General features: G+C 44.8%; 1 protein-coding gene across 1 annotated transcript; it reads left to right on the top strand.

The window, feature by feature from the left end:
- The first annotated feature begins 15,610 nt into the window (after positions 1-15,610).
- Positions 15,611-16,111, top strand: LOC132915867 (uncharacterized). Its single transcript, XM_060975635.1, has one exon. The coding sequence runs from the start codon at positions 15,611-15,613 to the stop codon at positions 16,109-16,111; it is 501 nt and encodes a 166-aa protein (XP_060831618.1).
- Positions 16,112-18,350: the final 2,239 nt, after the last annotated feature.

Genomic DNA, 18,350 nt, shown 5'->3' with positions numbered 1-18,350 from the left:
AGATTTATGGTCAGTCCGCGAGCGTTTTAAGGGGTACGCAATAAGGATGTGCGGACATCTGGCTGCCATACGTCCGCGATGTGAGGTCCGGTTCAGGTAGAGAGTCGGCCGACGTAACACCACTCTTGCCCCCCCCCCTTACAAGTGTAATATCATAAAGGAACTTCCGGGCAGTCGACTATGTCAAGCCGACTGTATCGAAGTTTTACTGCAATATTTCCATACTTCCAAATTTTTCCCCAACACGCGATTTGGCGAGTAAATAGCTGCAATTGTATAAAACTAACTAAAGTTGCGAGTGGACATCGAACACTGCGTCTGGACAAATACCGAACCGTGTACAACATGGCATATTGACCAAACTTCGCAAGCCGCCATTTTGTCGGGAACTTTCGTTTAGAAAATTACTCCCATTCCGACTTATTCCATGTTATTAACCCATGCGATTAAAATAACCCCACTTTCCCGATCTTAAACTATATTTACATGCGTTAAACATGGTCAACATATTCCAACTATCCCTGAATATAGTGATAACTCTGACAGTATTCGAAGGTTACTGTCGATAATACGATGATATCACCGAATCAAACATACACAACTTTATACGCTTAACATCGTGCTAATAGTAACTAAAAGAGCGGTAGGTAAATAACATGAAAAGTAAATAAAATTAGTTACACTCGATAATGCAACTTATCTCTCGAAACTATCTCAGCCGGCAGCAATGTGATTATGGACGGAGCCATCATCCCAATATGGCGCTAACAGCTTAATATCGTATATGACACTCTCGTCTGACGCAGTCGCAGCAATTTCGAAATCGAGTTCTGAAAATCAGGTCACTATCACAACATGGCATCGAAGCCTATGTCCCTCACTATCTTTGCGAAACCCTGTCTTCAACGAATCAGCTCATCTCATATCCGTAGATCCATCCATAACAAGTTTTTCTCCGCAGCATCATTTTCATAGAGAGTCAGTTGCTCTTCCGTTTTCGACCTTTCACCATACCAACTTGCACTTAGAAATTACAATTACTCTCTATCAACTCATATTTTACTTATACATATGCACCAGTGTAATTATCTTCATTACAAAGTGTTTGGAATAAACTGTAACTTATAATTTGTTATATAGGTATCATATTCAATTCAACTACCCTTATTATCCTAACCGAAATAGGGGATCGATCATTTCGCGACGTCGATTCGCTAATCGTAACGGGAATTTACGAATACCGTTGACGTGCTCGCGATCGCGTGTCTCCGCGAGTGAACGAAACACTTACTATACCTTACTATACCTTAACTACAGTTTCTTTCTACAACTATCAATTTATTATCTTTATTTTATTTTATTTTTATTTTAGACCCGGACCACCAATCCTACTCAATACTATCAAAATCGCATTTTACAGGGCCGTTGCCCAAATTGACCTTTATTTAACAATGAACTACGATTATTTAAAATTTAAACATCGGCACATAATACAAGAATATTCAAACTGTATACATAATTAATATTTAATATTAAATTAGATATCCATTTTAATTACACGTTGACTTTATTATCTACCCTATTTTTCTGTCTACGACCTTTTTTTTTCTTTTTTTTCGTGGAGGAGATCCGCACGAGCATAACTAGCTCGCAGAAGGAGACTACGGCCTTCCTGCCCCTCTCGCTAGTCAGCAGCGCTTCAAAAATCGCCGGCGGCGAGAGGTTGACCCCTATTTCCCTGGTGAGAGAGTGTCGCGGCGCTGCTCACGCCGAGCAATGTTCCAGCGTGTGCTGCGCAGAGTCCACACTTGCGTCGCAGTGGTGGCAACGCGCGGTTGCCTCCTTCCCGATTCATCGTAGATATTCTTCGAAGCACCCGTGTCCCGTGAGCACCTGCTTCACCCTGTAGTTCAGGGGAGGTGCGCCTCCGTCCAACAACTTGTTTCGTGATAAATACAGTAAGTGATTCGATTCGACTTCTGACAATTCTCGATGTTTGCAGTATGAATATTCGTATGAGACTTTGTTAATACGACTGTTCAAATAGATTGTTCGATGGAGACTGACTGCCCTTAGATAAATTCCTTGTCCTCTCGGGGAGACGACCGCCACCGTGTTCGGATCACGCCACCGCTCGTGCCGATGATCACGTGCCGACTTCTTTGTGAAGATAAAGAACGGACCGCAATCGACGTTTCTGGAACTCGCGGCCAGGCGGCAACCATACGCTCGTCGATACATTGCATGTTTCGTCGGGAAGATGGGACTATTGGTATACGACGCCGACGGACCGCGGGCGACGGTAAGAAACACGATCCATACTAAACCTCGCGGCGCAACAGCATCCTACGTGACAGAAAGAACGTTTCCGTAGTAAACAATAAGGATGGGTCCTTGAGATTATTGAAGACACACTGCGATGAGGTGCGGATATCTGGTTGCCAGCCTGCCCGCGGTAGGTGGTCCGGTCGAGGAGAGTGTCACTCGACGTAACAATTGGAATTGAAATAAGACTTGAAAATGAAGGAAAAGGAATGGTAGATCGAGGCCACTCTCCTTTCAGGCGCAAAGAAATCAGCTGGCAGCAAAAGAAGGAGAATTCGCAAGGAAACAGGGGCAAGTGCAATTGGCGTGCGATCGAAAGCTCGTTAACGCGATAAATTCGTAGACGTGGCTCGCGTAAGAGAATTTAGCAGCCGTAGCGTAGATCGGCTCGATTGGATTCCACGTATTTGATTAAGCGACTAGCTGCACTCGATGTGCGTGGCAGAGGCTTGTGAGGCTGCCTTTAGTGAGCAGGAAGTCGATCGCTTAATATCTGTCATCCTTCCTAGAGACTGTACGTGTAGGCGATTACGCAACCACTGCTCCTACGTTTCGGGATAAAATCAATAAAATCATGAATTGATATCTGCCACCGTCCTATTCTGCTTAGAATTCCATCGACCTTGTAACTGATCCACCATTCTCTGAATTCAGAGGCTAATGAAAATTTATAGAAAATGAGAGAGAGAGAGAGAAAGAGAGAGAGTGAGGGAAGGAGGGAGGGAAGGAGGGAGGGAGGGAGGGAGGGAGACAGACAGACAGACAGACAGACAGACAGACAGACAGACAGAGGGAGCAAAAGTTAGAAATTTATACCTAAGTGTCCTACGATTTTGTTATGGCTTTCGCGTAGTATTTTTTGGTTTTGTTCATTATCGTAGTCTACTGACCGATCTTGTCCAAATATTAGTTTAATTTGAGGGAATCTCGTTGTTAAGAATCTTAACATAAGTTGAATCTTTACTTTTTCCAACGCGCTGAAGCTATTGTTGTTTATTACTATTTGTAAGCATTCAGTTTGACATTTAATAAAGTGTTTAGTTAATTGATATAACCAGTGTTGTTCTTTAAAGTCTTCCAGTTCGGTTTTTGTAATTTGTTTAAAGTGTGGTTTGTTAGGTTCTGGAGTTATTGGAGCTGGGGTGGTATTATTAGTTTTCCAGTTGATGTAGTCATCATAATAGCCTGTTTTCTAGATCGGATGATACGGATTGAATTTCCTCATTGGAGATAGGATACAATAGGGATAGAGCGTCTGCAGCTGTATTTTCCTTTCCGTTCTTGTATTCAATTCCATAATCGTACTCTTCGCATGAATCTCGGTGAGGCATCCTTAACAGTTTTAAAGCATTTTAAAGCTTGATGATCACTTTGAATCTTAAATTTTCTATCAAGTAGGTATTGCCTTAGTCTTTGAAGTGACCATACTATTGCTAGTAATTCTTTCTCGGTTGTGGAATAGTTTTTTTCAGGAGGGTTCAAGCTTTGGGATATGTAACAGCATGAATGTCTATGTCTCTTGGGAGAGTATCGCTCCTAATCCTTCGTTACTTGCGTCTGTTATTAAGGTAAATGTTTCTTTTTTCAAAGTCTGGGTATTGTAGCACAAGTTCATCATAGAATTTTTGTATCAGTGGGTCAAATGCAAACTGTTATTTATCAGTGCAGTGGAATGAACTGTCTTTCTTTGTGAGATCTGTCAGTGGTTTCGCGATGTTAGAAAAGTTGTGTATAAATATTCTGTAGTATCCAATGAGTCCTAAGAATGATTTTATGTGAATCGTGGCTTTTAATATTTCAAAATCTTTCACGGCCTGAATATTTTTGAGATTGGGTTTTACTCCTTCCTCTGTTATTACGTGTCCTAGATATTCTAACTCTGGTTTCAAAAATTCCTATTTGTCCGATTGTATCTTTAATCCTAAATTTTATAATCTGTCTAATACAATAGCTAAATTTCGATTATGTTTTTTGATGGAGCTTCCGAATATTATGATGTCGTCTAGGTATATGAAACAGTTATTTCCTACTAATCCTCGTAGCACGGTATCCATCATGCGTTGGAACGTTACTGGAGCGTTTTTGAGTCCGAGGGGAATGCGAAGGGAATCCGAAGGGACTAGTCTTTTCCTTTTTTATTATTTAATTTGTACTTTACAATTTATCCGACTGGGCGTCTGATAAATTTTTCTAACTTAATTTTTAAATAACACTTGGATGGCAACCAACGGGATACCATCTTCGAGTTTGACTATTTTATTTCTTTAGTGTGTTCAGTGGGGTGTTCTCTTTTTAGTCTTCTTTCTATGAGAGTTTTGCTCGCTACAGCAGCCAGCTGGTTTGGATGTGTTGCCTTTCTTTCCTTGCTTTTCTTTTGCGTACCTGCCGATTTCTTCTTTGACCGTTGGTATTTTTAAGTCTTTTGTATATCCTCGTCTCTGACGTACCATGGGGCGTTGATTAATGTTCTCAGTATCTTCGATTGTAGCGACTTTAGTTTATTTATGTGGCTCATTGCTGCTGTTCTCCCATAATGGTATTCCGTACGTCCAAATTGGTTTTATAAATTTTTAATTTATTTTCTATGCTGAGTTTAGAACTTCGACTAGTTAACCAGTACATTTGTCTCATTTTTATCCGTATTCTGTCTATAATTGATTTAGTATATTGCTTCCATGTAAGTTGTGTGTAAGTGGAGTCCTAGGTATTTAACTTGCCACGAGGGAGACAAACGAGGAGAACGGAGAGCCTCCAAGGATGGTAGCAAGGAGTTCGCACCGAACTGCGGACAGGTCGGAGAGCGGATTCCTCGCACCGGCCATGGTATCGAATGCCATGTCATCGATGGCAGGAGTGTTGCGGGCGCGAACGGGCTCCAACGACGAAGAGTCGGTTGCATCGTTCGCGTCGCGCTCATCAGTGGCTTCGGGGGCGTCCAGGGGAAGAAGAGGAAAATTATGCGCACAACTCCGGATGTTTCCGGAGAAATGACACTGACAAATGACTTTCCTTCAATGTATTCAGTTGAGATTAGAGTTTGACCTGGTCCTATCTTGTTGTTGCTATTCCGGAAGGGTAATATTATTTCGTCTAGGGTTAGTTCATCGTTAGTGAGGTTGCATTGATATTTTGTAAGGAATGGGAGTCCGATTATTCCATCTTCGATTAGGAGAAAGTTGTCACAGACTACGTGGAGTTGGTGATTCTTCTTAAGCATTAGGAAACTCTTTGGGTTAGAGGTTTGGACGTTTAGTGAAGCCTTTTCTTTTATAAGGTTTGTTCCTGCTCCGGTATCAATGAGACATCTGGCTCTTCCTCCGTTTCTTCGTTACAATACGATTGATAATAATCTTCCGGTGGTGGTTCAGTTGACTCGGTACGTTTCTTCATGATTCTTCGTTGTTTGTTTAACTTGAGGTGGGATCTTTCCTTGGTTGGCGAATGGAAAATTTCGAGAGTAGCAGATCTCGGCTGTGTATCCGATTCGTGAACACTTGGAACACTTTAGTTTCATGAACTCACCTGATGGTTGGCTAACTACGCAGGGAGGGCGTAAGCCTATGGGGGCTGCAAACCCACGTTCCCGCAGCCAGGGAGGACCGTCGGAACGAGCGTTCCGCTTACGTGAGTCCTCTATGTACTCCGCAGGGAAGATCGCCGAGAGTATGCGTGCGCTTAAGTGCGGCCATACTCTCTCTACGCGGTCTTGGGCAGTAGCGCACCCACGATCCTGATGCGAATGATGGGACCGCCGGGATAATTCCCTGGGTACGAAAGTGTCACAGGTCCCCGCTTGCGTGAAGTCCCATCTTGGTCTGTTGAATGCCCGCAGTGACGTGGCCGTACATCCGCACGGTGCTCCCACCAGCGACATAAGTTGGTACCATGGGCAGTACGAGTAATAGCCCGGAGGGAGTAGCGACCCCTTGTCCGAAAATTGTGTATGGACTCGTGGTGGCGGTGGTTTATAGCCGAGTTGCTGGCTAGGCGGCCGATCCCCCGGATGCGAGGTATCCCCACTCGTACTCTGGAAACGGTTACGCCGGCGGGTGAGCAGCGTACCAACTGCTCCGTAACCGTCCTGGGAGACGGTAGGGCCTAAGGAAAGGTGGCCCCGTTTTACCTTAGACGAGCGAAGGTTCCTGCCAGACCTAGCTACTAAAGAAAGCAACTGTACTGGGTACCTTGTGCGTCGGTCGGGCGTGAACCCGACCCCGATTGGTCCTAGGGGACCCGGGCCCTGTATGAGGTCTGCTCTAGGTAAGGGTACCCGTAAAAAGATAAAAGAGACTACATGATTGGCTAAAATGGTTGGCTAAAAGCTCGTGGTTGTGGATCGGTAGCATTTCATTTAGATACGGGCGTAGTGTTATTAGATTGATCCTTTGTTCTCTATCGGCTACTAGTTGTTGGGCGAGGTTCAAGTTTTCCGGATCGCTAGTTACTATTGTTTGTCCTATTTCGTATCGTAAATTAGGCAAATATGTCTTTGGTGCTTCGCGTTCTTCGATATCCATAGGTACACGTCGTTCACTTGGCGTGCGGTTTTCGTTTTAAACTGCGTAATTTAATTCGTTTAGCTGTTGTCGGAATCTAGAGTCGAAGGATTGTACGCTTTCTGTTATTCCTTGTTTTAAATTTTTCAAATTATCCCTGCAATTGCTAATAGTGGTTGGCGCTGATACGTGTTGTCTTAAACACGAATATAAGACTTCAAACGAGTTAATCTTCAGATATCGCATGTTTCTCTTCGAGTTATTAGTTATCTTTTCGATGAGTATGTGGCGATACATGAGTCATAGGACAAGGCGGAGCGAGAGCGACTTATGTTGTCGTTGCGCCTCGGAACACGGACACCGCCTCGACACGAAATTAGCGCGAAATTATCTCCAGGCATGTCGCCGTTGAGGGCAACCGTCGTTCCAAGTCGAATTTGAATCATCTGACTTCCCTCGACCAGTATAAATAAGCGGACACGATCGCGAGCGAATCAATTATCAATAATAAATTGTTGAGCGATTATCGAGTATATACCAAGTTATTATCAAGTTATCCGCGAGCGGGCTATTCTATTTGTTAAACACTTTATACGAACGACTATCGACGGTATCGAACTTATTTAATTATTTATTCTAAATATATTTGACAGTTGCAGCAGCAATCATTCTCGTCATTTCGTAATGCAACAATATTCATTTCGTAAAGCAACAAAAATGGCTCGCCGCCGCAGGAAACCCCTGACCCCAACTTGGCGAGAAAGGAGGGCGGCGCAGAGGATGCTATGGAAGTAATGTCATTAAGGGATTAAGAAAATGCGCATCTGTCAAACCAATTTGGGACGGTCAAGACGGCTGCAAGATCTGCTCTGTCAAACCATTTGGAAGAGCACGGTCGCCCTAGCGGTGGTGGCTGAACCATACAGAGTTCTGGATGCTTCGGACTGGGACGGAGATACGGACGAAATGATCGCTGTCATTTAGACATCAACGCCTGGGGCGTTCTTCCATGGAGTCCCGCTTGAGCGTGGCAACGCATACGTCGCGGTCGAGTGGGCAGGAATGATGTTGGTGAGCGTATACGTGTCACCCAACAGCGGATGGGCAGCGTTCGAGGAGTTCCTGGACAGGGTTGGCGACTGAGTCCGGCGGCGTCTTCCTTGGCAAGTGCTCGTCCTGGAAGATTTTGGAGAAGTAGAAGTAATGGGGGTCATGGCTCTCCCAAACTTCGGCGCCTTTACACCAGATGCCTGAGGGATGGAGTCTACCCACGGACGTGGCGAACGACGAAACTGGTTCTGCTCCGTAAGGAAGGCCGACCGGCGACATCACAACCCTGTAGACATGGTAGTCCTGCGATCCTTGAAGACACAAAAGCTAGAGAAAGGTATAGAGGACTCAACTCCTAAAACATCGGAAAAGCAAAGCCCAGAAACCAAAAATCAAACTAGTGAAGAAAATAAACTAACAAAAGGAGAAACGTGGATACTACCTGATATAAGGGTACAAGCGAGCGATATAGAAAAGAAAGTCCTGGCGTTCTGCCTTGATCCAAGAAAAAAGAACAAATCAATAAAGAACAGACCGCAACAAGCATGCGGTATTTCAAAGACATGAGAAGCATCGTTGAGGAGCTTCTGCTTCGCAATAGCTATCTATCCGGAAAGCTAGAGCAAAGCACAGGCAAAGTTACATATAAAGAAGCAGCAATATTAAGCGCTGTGAATAAGTCGCTGTAAGTCAGCAAGCGGCTTGAAACAGCCGTCAAGAAAACGACGCAATTTGTATCTAAACAAACCTCGTATGCTGAGAAGGTCAAGATGACAAGCAAGAAGATTAGGCAAATGGCGGTTAGACCACCGAGAAACGTGGTTATAATCCGCCCGGAAGGAGAGGACAGCGACATTAAAACGAGTGAGGGAGCATATGATGCAGTATTCACCTTGATACATCCCCGTTAAAGTTACCGTCCCCCGTTCTCCGTAAAAAAATGCAAGTTACCGCAGTCCGAAAACTAAGTGGAGACGGTCTAGTCGTGGGAACGACGAAGCCAGAAAGCCATAAAGCGTTCACTGAGAACGAGAAATTTGTGGCGACATTCATGAGTCATAGGACGAGGCGAAGCGAGAGCGACTCATGTTGTTATTGTGCCTCAGGACATTGGCACCGCCTTGACGCACGAAACGTAATGATAAACAAACTTCAAAATGTCGCCGCTACGTACAACCGCCGTTCTAAGACGAATTTGAATCTTCCGACCCCCCCCCCGGACCAGTATAAGTAAGCGGATACAATTCGAGCTAGTATCGGGCTATTATCGAGCTATTATTGAGCTATTATCCGAGTTATCGAGTTATCCGCCAGCGGTCTATTCTGTCTGCGTGAATACGTTGTACGAACGTCTATCGACGGTATCTATTATATTTGTAATTTAAATTATTTATTCAAAATACATTGACGGTTGCAGCAGCAATCCTTCTTGTATTCGTAATACCGATCCACTCCTCATCCACCATAAATTAAAGGAGGCTGGCCTAAAAACCAACACACCGCAGCGAAGGTCCCCCAGGATGATCATGTACGATGTCCCGAGGGACATTCCGGAAAAGGAGATACCGGCCTGCATGAGGAAGCAGCATCAAGACAGGCTGAACCAGAACGACGTCGCAGCCATCAAATTCTGCTTCAGAACGGGACGCAAGGACCAAGAGGAAACTAATTGGGTAATGGAAGTACCCCCTCCTCCACAGATAAGAGAAAAATTATTACAAGGAAAAATTTTCATCTCCTGGAATGCATGCAAGGTCAGAGATTACATAGCGGTTAGTCGCTGCTATAAATGCCAAGGCTACGGGCACGTGGCAAAATCCTGCCGCGTTAGCTACGAAATCTGCGCGCACTGTGAAGAAAGTGGACATAGCACGAGGGAGTGCCCAAACAAGGAGAACAACCCCAGCTGCGTGAACTGCAGAAAGTAGGGAGAAAGGGCGACCAAAAAGGACTGCCTAAAAAGGCGCTTAAAGTGAGAGCCACGAGAACATCATATGAATAGTATGACCGAAGAAAATGGAAGTATACACAAGAGAAGAAGGGGATTAAAGATCCTGCAGCATAACATGCAGAGATCCAAAATTGTTCCCCTCGAAAACAAGACGCAGATGAAAGTTGATGGTGATGAGATCTTGCTAACGCAGGAGCCATACGGCACAGAAGGGAAAATACCCGGACTCGGCACAGGAGTCACGATCGCCTGCCGAGGCTCGAAACGACCTGCTAATGGCAGCGGTAGGAGTCAAAAGTAGATTTATAACACCGCTCGAGATCACCGGGCTGTGCACAACGCACTGCGTATGTGCGCAAATAAGCGACAGACCGACGGAAATTTACGCAATAAATCAGTATATTCCGCCAACTGTGAACATCCAAGTCGACATTGAATAACTGGAAAAAGTACTGAGGAGCCTTAGATGTAAGAAAATCATCGTCGGCATAGACGCGAATGCCAAATCGCTGTTGTGTGTAGTAAGAGTACTGACGACACAGGAAACGCTCTGGAATCCGTTATTATACACGTCCTTAACAAACCAGGACAGGCTCACACATTCGAGACAAATCAAACACAATCAAATATAGACGTAACCATGGCGAGTTCGGAGATAATACTGTTCGTGAAAAAATGGAGAGTTCACGAGGATGGACCTCCAGTGACCATAAGATACTGGAGATGCGACCGGACGTCGATAAACGAAGTATCCCACCGCAGCTGCAAAGAAGAAGATATAATTTGGCAACTGGGAGGTGTTTCAAAGTGTTGTCACGGAGGAGAAAGAGGCACTCCGACAGACAACCTTTCAACAGGCTGAGGACGTTGATCAAATGGTCGAACAAATGCAGGAAGTCTTGATAAGAGCCTGCGACGTGGCCATTCCAAAGAAGAAATGGCATAACGGATCGGTGTCATGGTGGACGCCCGAACTCACACGAAAAAAAAGAAATACCTACCGGGCAAAAAGAAGATACCAAGGGGTTAAGGACCCTGCAACGAGGGAACGGGAGAAGCTACGGTATCGGGAAATCAGGAAGCAATAAATAAAGGCAGTGCTGGCAAAACTTTGTAACCGAGGAGGCTAACAAAGAGCCCCGGGGAATCGCTTATAAAACGGTTACAGGTAAACTCAGGAGGGAAGATACGGTGTACACGTTGCAGACGCCACAAGGAGATACCTCCAACTGGTGATCAACTGCAGCGGCGATGCTGACAGTTCTCATACCTGATGACCAAGAAGAATCCGACACGCTGGAACAGATCGAGATCAGGCGGAACATGACAACCCCTCCGAATGTCACCGCAGAGTTTCGGATTGAAGAGCTCTGCGGCGCAGTAAAACGAATGACGAAAGAGAAATGCCCCGGCCCGACTTAATCGAGGCAGAGGTAATCCAACGCGCCTGGGTTGGAATTCACCAAGAGCTCCTTAAGCTAATGAATGGCTGTCTCACCTGTTGGGTCTTCCCAAGAAGATGGAAAGATGGGGAATTTCATCACCATCCCGAAAGGACCGGACCGAGACAAAAGTAGCCCGAAGATCAGCCTGCTCTCTATGGTAAGCAAATTGCTGGAGAGACTGATGGCTGCGAGAATGTCAACCCTTTCTCATGACGACGAAATGACCTCGGACCGACAATACGGGTTTCGCCCCGGAAGTTCGACAGTGGACGCGATAATCAAATTCCGGAAAAAGTCGAGCAAATGAGAGGAAAAAGAAATACGTTCTCGTAATCGCGCTCGATATATCAGGTGCCTTTGATAACGTATGGTGGCCGAATCTAATACGGGAGCTGAAGAGAACCCAGACAACCTGTACCAGTTAACATGGAGCTACTGCTCGGAAAGAACCGTGCAGATCACTGGGAAAAACGAGGTGATTAGCAAGCCCGTCACCAAAGGATGCCCATAGGGGTCGGTATTGGATCCAAGTTTTTGGAACCTTATATTTGACAACCTACTGACTGAACTATGAACAAGCGCAACAGAATGTGAACCGATTGCGTATACGGACGATATTGTGATACAGGTCGCGGGAAATGCGAGGGAAGAACTACGGAGAAAAGAGCAAGAATTAGTCACACGCGTTTCTAACTGGTGTACTAGGAAGAAGCCCACACTATTAGTGAAGAAAACAGAAACGATACTAGCCAAGGAAAATTGGATAGGGAAAGAAGACCAATAATTAAAATCAATGGTAAAAGCATCCGGACTCGTCAAGTGATAAAATACCTCGATGTGTATTTCGACAGTGGCTTAAGGATTAACAGGCACTTACATGAAATAACGCACAAGTGCAGGAACCTATTCAAGAGCCTCGCAAAAGCGCCAAGGCGAAATGGGAACTTGGGGAAATGCGGCCATGCGTATTTGTACAAAGGGCTGTTGGAGCCGATAACCACATACGCCGCAGTTGGCTGGAGTGACCTGCTGAATGGGAAAACAAAGAAAATCTTAGTAAGAACGCAGAGGATGGCGTTCCTACAGGTGACAAATGCCTACAGGACAACATTCACGGAAGCACTGCAGGTCATCGCAGGGGTCACGTTTATCGATTTACTAATCGAAGTAAGGGCACGACTATATAGAAAGAAGAGAGGGCACGACGACGCAGCAGCGAGAGGGAAATGATCAGGCAGACCACGCAGGACGACCATTGATTACTTCAATTGCATCAAAGATAGGGTTGAGAATCTCTGGGTAAGATCCGATCACTATATGATACGGTTCATCAATGGCCACGGGGATTTTAACAGCAAACTTAGGACGTTCCGTCTGAGCGAAGTGGACACTTGCGACTACGGGAAGACAGTCAAATCTTCAATGAAGAACGACAGAAGCTGCGGAATGCCATACAGGAACTGGAGCTGGACTGGGCGGAGGAAAAGTGGGAGTTCATTATCAAAGATGTATACCCCTACTTCCGGCAGTTAACAAGAAGTGTTCTGCAGATAAAGGAACAGAAAAGAAGGACAATCTTACAAGAAATGAGGGGTCCACTGCAACAGGGAAGACCATCAGAAAGAAAGTCGAGCAGAGAGGTGAGCAGGCAAGGCAGCCTCTAAGGAGAAGTGCTAGGCAGGTGCTACGAGCACCCGGGCGGGGAAGCGGCAAACCGACCGAATAACGGAAACAACAAGAAAAACCAAACGAATAATAGCAGTGAAGAAAGTAACAAACGAAAAAAACAAACAGAACACTGGACTGAAGCCAGACCAATATACAAGATAGAACCAGGAAAATAACAGTACAAAGAACCAAGACACAGAAAAAGCACGCAGTATGCGAGCTGGAGAAGATAACTGCGACCGTCGGCGCAGGCGGAACCCATACGATGGGTGCCGAGACGGTGCAGGAATAATCGGCTGGAGAGCCAACCTGCTGGGACCGAGCTTTACGCTGGCAGCTCCGCCTCCTCGTAGCTTTCGTTGGTAAAGCTGCAGCGCGATGCACGCATCGCGTGGCACCGGTTATGCGAGCTGCCGCCCGAAAGCGTAGGTTCAACTTGTCCAATGAGCGGCATGGAGACGACAGGGTTTTTCCCAGTTGCGCGCCGACCATCTACGCGCACCGTTCCCAGGGCAAGCGGCGCTGGTGAGTGGACGAGAGTTGAATAGCACCTGAAAGCAAAGCCAGTATGAGTCTTTACTCCAGGAATGGCGCGGTGGACCAAAGGTCGAGCCCTCAAACGCTCACATTACTGGTCCTTCAGGATGGCCCAGGTGCTCACGGGACACGGCGTGTTCGGCGAGTACCTGATGAAAGTCGGATGCGAGACAACGGACATCTGTCACCAGGGCAGGGACACAGCGCAGCACACGCTGGAGTTTTGTCCGGCTGCTCCGCTACACCTTGCTTCTCGTCATAAGCGAAAGATTGACCCCCTCTCTCGGCGATCGTAGAAGCGTTGCTGAGCGAGCCGCAAAAATATGAAGCTATCCGCTTCTTCTACGAGCGAGTTATGCCCGTAAAGGAGCGGGCAGAAAGGGAGTGAAAAAGAAACTCTCGCACTTGTAGGATAACGCACTGGAGAGAGATGGCGGTCAGGCCACTCAAGGCCCCTCCGACGCCGGCCCCAACGGGCGGCGACTAGCAGGGGAATGACGTCAGGGGCAATGACCTCCACTCGTGCCAATGCATTAGGATCGACTCGATTAAGGGGCCGCGGGGAATGCACCGATAGTAAGTAGCAAAAACTGAGACCACGGAGCATTCTTATCAAACGCGTAGGCAGGCCATTGTGGAGTTTTAGTCGGTAAGAGTCCAACACTGCTCCGCTGCTGCCCGCAGGGACGAAGTTTGCATGAGGACTTCTCCACGTGCAAAAATAAAAAAACAATTGGAACTAAATTAGGTAGCTAATACAAGAGTTGAAAGAAAATGACGAGGAACATATTTTAATGCTAGTAGAACTACAATCTCCATACAAAGTGACATGTGACCCGCTGGTAAAAATGCTGTACTAAGAGTTTGTCCTTCATTTCTACTGATTCTTAAATATAATCTCTGAGTGGTTGACTCTCCAGTAGTAATGAGTAGTGGCGTAACTTAAAAATAGAAATTGAGAATCCTACTGAGGTACCCCCTCCAACTCATGACGTCTATACTCAATTAAACTTAATTTGGGCCGAATATAAAAGTAACAGGGAAGCAGTAATCAGTAATGTCGACGATTTTATAAGCACATCTCTATATGGAGTATTGTCAAAAAGTAATAAAGATGAAGATAATGGCAGAACAATAAAGCCGCAGAACAAGCCAGGAAAGGATGGCAGAAGAGGAAAGCATAGCGAGAAGACTAAAAACCAGGTGAAACGATATCAATACGTACGCTGTCAGGAGATATTTAAAGAATGTTCGAGGAAGTTAGCCGATGTTATTGTGAATAACGTCGCAGTGTATTTGGAGCCAGCCAAACAGCCGCATGAAGCAAGGGAGGTGAAAAGTATCTACAAAGATCTATGGGCCACAGACGATCCACTCAATCCTTTAATTCTAGAAAATAGAACTTCAAGACTGTTGATTCACGAAATTTTTCGTTAACGAACTCGGCATTACTAAGAATATCATAAAAACGATTATTATGAATATTTTGCGGAGCTCAATAGAAATGTGCAACATATGTTTAGATAGATGAAATTATTTATTTATTTATTTGTTAACTTATTACTTATTACCGACTGATCTATTTAAATGCTTAATAATGAATTTATAAACAAATAAAGTAAATAAATAAATTTTATTTATTTAATTATTTATTTATTTACTTTTATTTAGTTAATTATTAATCACTATTATTGACGTGAGTGTCAATGTTAGTTTTGATTTTATTTTAATCCCTACGAGGAGATACCTCGGAAGTATGAAATCTCATTTAACTAGGAGTTTCATAGGTTTCAGTCTATGGTCAGCGCGGACGCCGCGCATCGCGCTGTTAGATCAAGATCAATTCTGCGGTCTTACAGCGTGGAGGGAGCCTATGAACTAATACTGTAGCGGCTCCAGGGCTTGATGTGGCCACCGTGGGGTTTTAGTCGGTAAGTACCACACTAACCCGCAGCTCCCTCGCCACTAAAGCTCCAGAAAATTGTGTGGCTGACTTCGCAAGAGAGAAACTTGGCAACGTCTGGCTCAAAGAGTACCATCTGTAGAAGCCATCTCGCTTCATTGACGCTCTGAAATTAAGAACTAATACCCTCGGCGTCAGAGTAGCTCTGGCAAGAGCGGATAAAAAAATCAATATTATGTGCCAGAGGTGTCATGCCCAGCCCGAGACCCTAAGGCACATTTTAGGGCTTTGCCAGTACACTAAAGGCCTAAGAATCAAAAGGCATGACGAGGTAAAAACTCTCCTTGCCAAAAATTTACAAGTCAACAATCAAGTATTTGTCAAGGCTACAATTAATATTGGAGAGAATCTACTTAAACCGAACCTTGTGGTGAAAAACGAGGTACGGCTTCTCGTGGTCGACGTAACAGTCCGCTACGAGAATAGAGATTATCTCCAAAAAGCAGCAAAAGAGAAGGTCGACAAATACACTACTTGTCTAAATGAACTCAAAAAGAGATACGGCGTCAATGAGGGAGCTGTTTTGCCGGTGGTGCTCGGCAGTAGGGGGACAATAACACCAGAAACGATAAACAATTTCAAAACACTTGACATATCAAAGAAAGACATGAAAACTATTATAATGAATGTGTTGCGCAGTTCAATAGAGACATGCAACTTGTTTTTAGACAATTAAGAATTTAAAATTATTTTATTATTTATTTATTAACTATTTATTATCAATTGTACATATGGGATTTAATTACTAGTCATTTTAATTACGGATAATTTATTTATTATTTACTTATTTTGACTAGTTAATTACGTTTTAAACTATTTATTTATTTATATATTGATTGTTTGCTTTACTATTGACTATCTCAATTTTAAGACAAACTGAAATTTTAAATCTCTACGAGGGGATATCTCGGAAGTATGAGGCTTCATTCTGAAGTCTCACAGGAGTAGCCTTATATGTGTGTGTATATATATATGTCGGGTTATTGTTAGGGGCGTATAATGAATCTTCACCAGTGTGGTTCATGGTTGTCGCACAGATATTTATTACACAAGTATGGCTGATACAAGATTGACGATCGGACGCGGTAGCTGGACGCTAATGACAATGGCCCTAGGTTCGATATAGCGAATCCACGGTCAACGGGATAACGAATATACTTTGCTTCAAAGTCTAAGTCGGACTCGACTTACTACTCGTGATACAAGGAACGCTTGATTGACTCTTAGCTAATCAGATTGCCAGAAAAGAATGACTCTCCGTCGCGACGACGCTGCAGAGGAAAACTATGATGGGGTGTGCCTAAGGGCACGAGATCATCGGATTCGTCAAAGAAAGCCTCCACTCGGAGGGTGAGGGAAATAGACGCTGCTGTTAATTGGTCAATTTCTATGTTGGCGGTTAGAAAAGGATGCTAGCCGCCCTAGAGAGAGAGTTCCTAGCAGGCAACGTCGTACGTGACCAAATCAGGCTTTCCCATAACTTCCCGCAATAGGTGACAGATTTACGGGCTGATAGAATAAAGACTGTTTGTCAATCTGAAGGACTTTAGTTAACTAAGTCCTAAGATTTGTAACGGTTCCTCAGGTTATCTGAACATAAACTGTAAACGATGCATCGGCATCTGGCGATCATCTGGCCCAAAGAATGGGGTCTGTGTGTGGCGAGCTGCGGGGCTGTTGGAATGTCTTATTGTCAAGTGTCTATACTGCCAATTCTTTAGGAAAGCTATGTTACTTTATATCTCTGTTAGGTGGAACGTTCATCCCGTGACCGTGGCTACGCTCGGCGACCGGTTGTCGCCTCGAGCCTAAACTCATTGTCTCAAGTTTCGAATGACTGTGTCTGGGTTATTTCGTAGATACTACAGTATTGAGGCTTTTCCAAATAATTCCAACGGGGGGGGGGCGGTGTCCTTTCATCTCCGACACGGCCATCCTGACTATCACACGTCCTCGGGTGTATCTAGAATATTGGATTTTCCCAATGTTAGACTCGATATAACTGTCGTTATTTACAATTTAGTTAGGTGTCAAAATAGGTCAAGAGTCCAGTTTGACAGCAAAAATTCTGGTCGGACGTTTGATAAAGAAAGAGTTAAAAGAGAGTGGAAATCCGTAACGTTACGATTGATATTCGAAGTGCTAGTCGCATTTTGTGAATCATCAGTCTGGGCGTAATGACATGATGGACCATTCTCGATCTCGCACCTAGACGGCCCTCAGTTCTCTGGATCATGATACCACACTGAGCTTTTGTTCAAACACTATGTTAGATGTTATCTCCGTAGTGTTAACGATACTTGAATTGAATCCGGTAACGGTGTGTTGATCTCGCACTTACTTTGTTTGGGCCGTATGCCCCCCGTAAGCGTATGTGAGCCACTATGTTCGATCCGACACCTGATTACCACGCTATACATGTGTGAAAACATTGACCTTCATCGTATCGCCACACTGGGCGTTTGTTAGAACACTACGTTAGATGTTATTTCCATGATACTTGAATCGAATTCGGTAACGGTGTGTTGATCTCGCACTTACTTTGTTTGGGCCGTATGCCCCCCGTAAGCGTATGTGAGCCACTATGTTCGATCCGACACCTGATTACCGCACTGGACATGTATGAAGACATTGTCCTTTGCCATATCGCCACACTGGGCGTTTGTTAGAACACTACGTTAGATGTTATTTCCATGATACTTGAATCGAATTCGGTAACGGTGTGTTGATCCCGCACTTACTTTGTTTGGGCCGTATGCCCCCCGTAAGGCGTATGTGAGCCACTATGTTCGATCCGACACCTGATTACCGCACTGGACATGTATGAAGACATTGTCCTTTGCCATATCGCCACACTGGCATATGCAAACTCTTTCTGCTAAGTGCTGTGGTCAGCATGATCCTCTGGGACCGAG

Source organism: Bombus pascuorum, unplaced genomic scaffold (genome assembly GCF_905332965.1).
Source record: "Bombus pascuorum unplaced genomic scaffold, iyBomPasc1.1, whole genome shotgun sequence".
NCBI lineage: Eukaryota > Metazoa > Arthropoda > Insecta > Hymenoptera > Apidae > Bombus > Bombus pascuorum.
This window is presented reverse-complemented; position numbering and strand designations above follow the sequence as displayed.